This window comes from Alligator sinensis, unplaced genomic scaffold, assembly GCF_000455745.1.
Source record: "Alligator sinensis unplaced genomic scaffold, ASM45574v1 scaffold1008_1, whole genome shotgun sequence".
NCBI lineage: Eukaryota > Metazoa > Chordata > Crocodylia > Alligatoridae > Alligator > Alligator sinensis.
Window position 1 is genome coordinate 2,277,609 of NW_005842013.1, and position 7,632 is coordinate 2,285,240.

A 7,632-nucleotide genomic window follows, 5' to 3' on the forward strand; every position below is an offset into this window, starting at 1 on the left:
AGGAATGACGAGTGTAAAGTGCCTGCTAAAATAACAGCACTGCAGCTGCTTTTCCGTGCGGCTGAATTGAATTTACATGTTGAACTCAGAACAATAACTGGGAGGAGCTGGCTGACGGGAAGCACAAGCGAGGGTGTGAGCGAGCGCACGTGTCAGCACGGAGCTGCTGTTACCAGAGAGACTGATGCAGCTGACACGGCCTCGCAAACCGCTGCAAATGGCAGTGACATCCCTATTCATCCCGAGATGAAGTGCAACAAAGCCCTCGGGCACACCTGATCATCACTTCAACCGGCACAAAGAAAAGTGCTTTGGAGATAACTGCCTTTCAGAAATAATAAAAGGGTTGCTTCGGCTCCCAAGTTGCAATCTATTCTGGAGGAGACTGATTTAGTCTACACACCCTTCACCAGGCATGAATCACGTGGAGCCTAGGCGTTTGGGGTATGAGGAGAGTTCAGGCAATTATGGTATGCATTATAGCGCGGCTTAGTCAGAGATGCTTAATAATCGGCACAGCATCATCGAGTACTTGGCAATACCACTTTTGTGGCCAAACTCTCTCTGTGATGCCCACGGCTTCCACTGAGGCTGGTGGGAATGAGTTGTTGCCTTTCTAAATGCTAACCTCTGATGCAAAGAGGTTTTCTTCTTTTATCCCATCTGTTCTTTGCAAGCTACCCATCTTATCTTCCTATTCCACGTGTGGCCCTAGCCGGCACTGATATCTTTCCTTGGATGGTTACCTGGGAGAGGGAGACAGCAAGTAGCCTTGGGGACCAGCAGTTCCCAATCTGTGGTATGCAGACAACCTGTCAGTGGCACGTGTTAAAAGATTTCTTATAATTACTTTATATGACAAAAAGTTACTGATGGCACTTAAGGTTGTATCGTATGAAATTGGTGGTGCGCGATCTGTCCAAGTTCGGGAACCGCTGGCCTAGGCAATAACGACAACAGACCGGAGCTATGGATCTTTTGGTCCTATTTCTGGCCCTGCTACTGCTACGCGATCTTGGGCAAGTCACCTCATCTCGGTGCATCAATTCCTATCGGTAAAATGGAGCAGCAGCACTGCAGCCGTTCTGCAGTGACCTGCGGAAATGACTTGCACCTCTCCTCCCATTTCAGGGACCCATCACCTGCAAGATCTAACTGAGAGCAGGATTTTGAATGAACAACTTGGAGGAGTAGCGGACACCACGTTGGCAGGCATGCCACAAATGAAGCCCTCCCACCTTGCCACTCTCATCCCCTTCCCCTGCCTGATCCGTCGCTCTTTCTGCTCCCTACCAGATCTGCTGTTCTGCTTCTGCTCCAAATTTTGCTTCGTGCCCAGTCTGCTGCTCAGCTTTTTCCTTTTTCCTCTGCCATGCTGCAGGTTGGCCACCCCTGGCTTAGATCAGGGGCATCAATGATGCATCCTGCAAGCCAGATCCAGCCTCAGAGCCATTTTACCTAGCCCCCTGGGCTCCTGGAGGGGCCAGGAATTCAAGGGGGTGAGTGTGAATAGTGGGGGGGCCTGCTGCTTCATTTCCACCTATGGAGCCCCGTTGGTGATGTGTGCAAGCGGCACACGAGTGAGCGACAGCTACATTAACCCCCGCACCGCTGCCTGTCCTGCTGCCACCTCTGCTGGGTTCAGACCCAGCCTGAGGGCATGGGTGTGTTTGATACTGGTGATGCATTTATAGTGGACCATCCACTCCCATTTCAGTGTTAGAGCACCCAGCAGCATTTCTGCACAAAAGGAAATGAAGAACACCGTAGCCAAGAGAAATTTTCTTCAGGAGAATACAGTCATCCCAGTTAGTACTTGGCCACCATCAGCTCCTGGAAGAAGAGACCAAAAGCTTCATGATCTCTTGGAAGACAACGCAAGGATCCCAGCATCCCTTGGCATGTGGCGGGGGCTGATTCCACATTCAGTGAGCTTTGAGATGAGGACCAAGGTATTAATTAGTATTTTTGAGTATTTCCATTTTCTGCCACAACACGGCTGGCCACCCCTGAACCTGTACCCCCACCCTGATACACACAACCCCACAACCTTCCTCCCTCGTGGTCCAACCTCCAAGCCTCCCCTGAACTTTCCTGGCATAGGACTGCCCTGCACGTGCTGGGACAGAAAGCGGCAGCATGTGTATGTCACAGCGCTGCACCAGGGTTAATTAGCACCACAACAGCAGAGCTAATTAGCCCACCTGCAGCACTGCACTTAGTCATCGCCTGCTTCCTATGCAGACCTAGTAGTAATGGAGCAGCCTGGCATCAGGAATGGGGGTGAGAACTCAATGGCAGCTCTGAACATTTGGGTTTTATTCCTGACCTGTAGGCTACTCCAAGGCAAAGCTCTTCCTCTCTGTGCCTCCACTTCCCCATCTGCAAAAGGGGGACAGCAACAGCAATCCTCCTCTGCCAAGTGCTTCAAGAATTACAGAGCTAGGTCTTATCAACAGCCACTCAAGTAACATTTAGCCATGCACCTGCCCAACTTCCAAGTACATTGCTCCATTGCAACAGTGATGAGGCTCTCGACAGCATACAAGAGAGATGGCAGTGCCTTGTGGCGGGGGGAAGATGAGCAACAGCTTTGTGAGTTGGCAATAAAGCCTTGCAATGCTGCAAGAGACTGCGTCCAGTACTGTGTTAAAATACTGGATACTGCGTCCAGTTCTGGGCACCGCACTTTAACAAGGATGTGGACAAGGTTGTGGGAGTCCAAAGAAGAGCCACCTATATGGTCAGAGTCTTACTTGGCAAGCCATTCCAGGAAAGGCTGAGGGATCTGGGACTCTTCAGCCTGAGGACAAGGAGGCTGAGAGGGGACTGGTAGCAGCTTCCTGCTACGCTAGGGGACTACATCAAGGGCTCGGTGAGCAACTGTGCAGCAGGGCACTGGAGGGGAAAACGAGGAGTAATGGCCACAAACTCCTGGAAGATCTGTTCAAGCTCAACATTAGGAAAAACTTCTTCACAGTCAGGATGTCCAGACTGTGGAATAAGCTCCCTCCAGAGGTGGTGCAATCAGCTACCCTGGAAATCTTCAAGAAGAGCCTACACAATCACCTTGCTGGGGTCACTTAGCCCCCAGTTGTCTTTCCTGCTTGGTGCAGGGTGCTGGACCCGATGATCTTCTGAGGTCCCTTCCGGCCTTACAGTGTATGAATCTATGAAAATAAATGGCAGACCCTGAGACCTGGACAGCCCCATCCTGTCTTGAGAAACCCCAGATAGGGCAATTTCACCTCACCGCGCCTCTGCGTCAACGTTCCCACGATCGAAACACATGGACGCTCAAGATTTTCCAAGGTCTTTTTCCCTGCCAATAAGGCTATTTCTCATAGTGGCTGGATAAATCAAGTGCAAAAATGGATTGTGTTTAGTGGGGAGGCTGATGTACTAAAGCCATCAGTTCACAACTGCAGCTCTCCGAGCGTGCTTGCTGTTGCCGCAGCTAATAGTCACTGCAGTGCCCCCCACACCCCTCCAATGTGTCCAGGTGGCAGGGAGAAGTGCATGTCACCTCCTCTCCCTAAGCCCCACATCTCCATTTTGCATTCAAATACGAGGCCTGGGCTCTACGAAGTTCTGGCGAGTCCTGCAGCCCCTGCAACCCTTTTCCGTACCCACCGCTGCTTGCCTGCCCATGGTTTAGACTCTACACTGCGCTGAAACCAGGAGGATGCCTGGAACTCCACTTCCCATCCATCAGCCAGGAGTCCAGCTCCATCACCCCTATAACCAAGCATTCAGGAGACCTGCTCGCCTCTGGAAGCAAAAGAAGCTCATTTTCCAGATGACCACCTAGTTCACCAACAAAGCGGGGGGGGTCCACTTTCCACTTGGTCTCTCCACAGCCCCCAAACTGCTGGAAAACCCACCCCACCTCCATCAATGGTGCTGCGGTGAGTGACTCCTCATGGCAGCAGTGGTGCAGCAGGTCAGCAACCTCAGTTGAGGTACTTAGGATATGGAGCATGGTGGGCGGAGGGGTACTAAGTGAAAGGGAATAAGGCAAAAGAAGCGGCAATGGATTTGGGATGGGGGGAAAGTATGAAGATGGAGTATTGTGCGGGGAAGTGGGGAAAATATCCAACCTAGGGCATATCATACGTAGGACAGGAAACCTCTCTGAAGGAACCCCTGCTTAAAATTTTGGCAGTAAAGAATTTAAATTATTCCTCCACGGGTATGTCTATTATTTACAACCAACCTCAGTGCACCGTCACCGTGCCGTTCAGACCTCACCGCAGGCAAATTTAGGCGCTGTCTGCATATTCTTCATTTTGTGTTGCTTACCAGTATCCAGATGGGAAAAGGCACCTTGCTGAGGATATGCGAGCTATCGGATGTGACAGACTGAACGCCAGCGCACCACAGGATGGAGTAAAGCCAAGCCTCATTCACAGTGTAGAGATTAGTGCTCAGATTCGCTGTGGCATATTCCCTGTTGAGAAAAAATAGAGCAACACATTAATATCCATGAAAGGCTTATGAGCATCGAGTGCCACAGGTCAGTGGCTACAGCGAGACAGCTGCAGAGGGAGATGAGAGTCATCTCACAAACAGCCTGATTTGGCTAGACTGTAAATTGGATGAAGGTCATTTAAAAGTGAGCCTGTCCTATTAAGATATGTAACATCATGGCAATTTAATACTTTGATCTTAAAGGCTTCCTTGGCTCTACCGAACCAGTCTACCCAGACCAGAACCCAGCTTAGGCATACAAGTGCTGGCACCATTCCTGTTTGCATACTGTACCTTCAGGGTTTGGTTTGGTTTGGTTTGGTTTTTTTTGAAGACTACCTAATTGCAGTGATGTAAGTGGTTTTAGCTGCATATAACACTGTGTAGGAGGTCCACTAAATTAAAGTCAAGTCCACTCTCACCACCACCTGCTCAGCTCCATGAGATTTATGGGGATATAGTTTGCAATGTCAAATGGATTTGGAGTGGGGGGAAAGTATGAAGATGGAGTTCAATGTGCAGAAGAGAGAAACATATCCATCCTAGGGAATATCATGACATTTGGCAAGTTAGGATGTTATGCCTTGTGCTGTATCAAGGTTGACCATGTAGTCTGGCCAAGAGATTCAAGAATGGATTTGTATAAGAATTAGAGTCATAGAAAACGAGGGTGGGAAGGGACCTCAGGAGGTCACATCTAGTCCAACCACCTGCTCAAAGCAGGACCAGCCCCAACTAGATCTTCCCAGCCAAAGCTTTGTCTAGACAAGTCTTGAAAACCTCCAAGGATGGAGAGTCCACCACCTATGCTCCACCACCCTACTACTGAGAGAGTTTTTCCTAATGTCTAACCTAAACTTCCCTTGTTGCAACCAGAGCCCATTGCTCCTTGTTCTGTCATCTGCCATCACTGAGAATAATCCAGCTGCATCCTCTTTCAAACCCCCTTTCAGATAGTTGAAGGCTGCTATTCAATCCCATCTCAGTCTTCTCTTCTCTACACTAATTAAGCCCAATCCCCCCAGCCTCTCCTCAAGTCCCTGAACCATTTTTGTTGTCCTCTTCTGGACTCTCTCCAACCAGTCCACATCCTTTCTGTAGTGGGAGGCCCAAAACTGGACACAGGACTCCAGATGTGGCCTCACCAGTGCTGAATAGAGGGGAATAATCACTTCCCTTGACCTACTGGCAACGCTCCTGCCATTGCAGCCCAGGATGCCGTTAGCCTTCTTGGCAACAAGGGCACACTGCTGGCTCCTATTCAGCTTCTTGTCCCCTGTCCCCACCAGGTCCTTTTCTGCAGAGCTGCTGCCCACCCAGTCAGCACCGGTGCATGGGATTGCTCCCTCCTAAGTGCAGGACTTTGCACTTGTCCTTGTTGAACCTCATGAGATTTCTTTTGGCCCAATCCTCCAATTGGTCTAGGTCTCTCTGAATCCTAGCCCTACCCTCCAGTGTATCCACTATTCCCCCCCAGCTTGGTGTCATCTGCAAACTTGCTGAGGGTGCGCTCCATCCCATCTTCCAGGTTGTTGATGAAGACATTGAACAAAACCAGACCAAGGACCGACCTCTGGCCCACTCCACTTGATACTGGCTGCCAACTAGACATTGAGCTATCGATTGCTACCCTCTGAGCTCCAGCCAGTTTTCTATCCACTTGTTCCGGATTTGTTTCAGACAATGAATTTGTTCAGATAGGGGTGATCCTGCCTCAGGTAGAGGGTTGGTGCAGATGACCTCTGGAGGTCCCTTTCAGCCCCACTTTTTTATGATTCTATGAAAGTTTGTTTAATCCACTCCAGTAGTTTCTGAGTTAATGATTCTGGTGTCGGGACCTGGCAATGTTCGGCTGAGTCCCTTCAGGGCCTCCAGTTTACAAGCAATTCTGAAGTGGGAGGTTTGATTTCGAGGGCACAGAATAGAGACAGGACAATTATACAGACCATCTCACAACATCCAAGTAAGTATCCTTCTCTCTGATTCTCCCAGAGATGGACACAATGAAAGAACGGGCAGGATTGATCCCTCTCCCCCTTAAAAAACAGAGTTTAAGTTCCAAAAAGTTGCCTTGAGAAACATGGTACCGAACCCTAAAAAAATAGCAAGGCCTCCTTCCACTGGAGACATCCCTTACTTAAAGATCAGCAATTAAGATCATCTGCATACATTTTGAACCTCACATGCTGGAGAGAACTAATGCATTTAGTTAATACAAGAGGAAACAAAGTGATTTAAATAGGGTTGCCAAAAGGTCATGTTGAAATTTGTGAATGTTCTCCCCACCCTCCAAAAAAGCACTTTCTGAAAGAAACAGGAATGTTGCAGTAATGAAAATCCAACGGCAGATGAATGAGACCCGAAGGCTGCTAAGCAGGTTGAAACGGTGCCTGGATGTACTTTGCCTGAAAAGCCTACATTTCCTCTGAAGACGATAATGGCTAATATTTATTATTTCAAAAAGGATCATTTAATGATGCCACATACTGGATGCAAATGTAAAAAAGTTATTAAAATGAATCCCACTCTCCATGAACTTTCATGATCCCCACTTGGAAGTGGGACAGACTATTTGAGTATAAAGGTTTTCTCTCCCACTGGATGATCCCACAGGTAACACATGGGCAACATCTATTACTTAATGCCCATTACTGTTCCCAAAATTAAGGTGGTTATCCAGGGTTACTTCCTGTCTAGATTTTCACGCCATCGCCCCGGTTTAGCTAGTAGTGTCCCTTGCCATGTTTTTAAAGTCAAAAGTCACGAACAGCTATCAGGAAAGTTTTTCCGGACCACAAGAAATCCTATCAAAATGTGTCGGTTTTTAGCGATCAAGGAATCATCATTACCAAGATCTCCTACAGGACATCACTACCAAGTGTCCTAGAGGACAATATTTTAAAATGAAGCACCTTATGCTGAGTCTTTAATTACTGGACTAATAATTACCATAAACACCACTACTACCACAAATGTATTGATCCAAATCCAGGACAACCCTGAATTTAAGATGACCCCCCAATAATTAGATTCTGTACGTGGAAAAATTATAAAATTATTAGAGCACCATCTTAACTTTGTTCCCCCGACCCCCACCACTGCAGCGGGGCAGGAAGTGAGTGGGGGGGGCAGGTGGTGTGGAGAGATTCAGCAGCTTGCTTT

The 7,632-nt window shown here is 48.5% G+C and overlaps 1 protein-coding gene across 9 annotated transcripts in view; it reads right to left on the minus strand.

The window, feature by feature from the left end:
• Positions 1-7,632, minus strand: part of GDPD5 (glycerophosphodiester phosphodiesterase domain containing 5) — a 309,687-nt gene that overhangs the window by 20,456 nt on the left and 281,599 nt on the right. For all 9 annotated transcript variants that reach the window (XR_003093654.1, XM_025202057.1, XM_025202055.1 and 6 more), the window contains one exon: positions 4,303-4,450. Coding sequence is in view for 8 of the 9 variants with exons in the window: in XM_025202057.1 (XP_025057842.1) it covers positions 4,303-4,450 (148 nt within the window). In the remaining variant the exon portion in view is untranslated. The remainder of the gene's footprint in view (positions 1-4,302; positions 4,451-7,632) is intronic.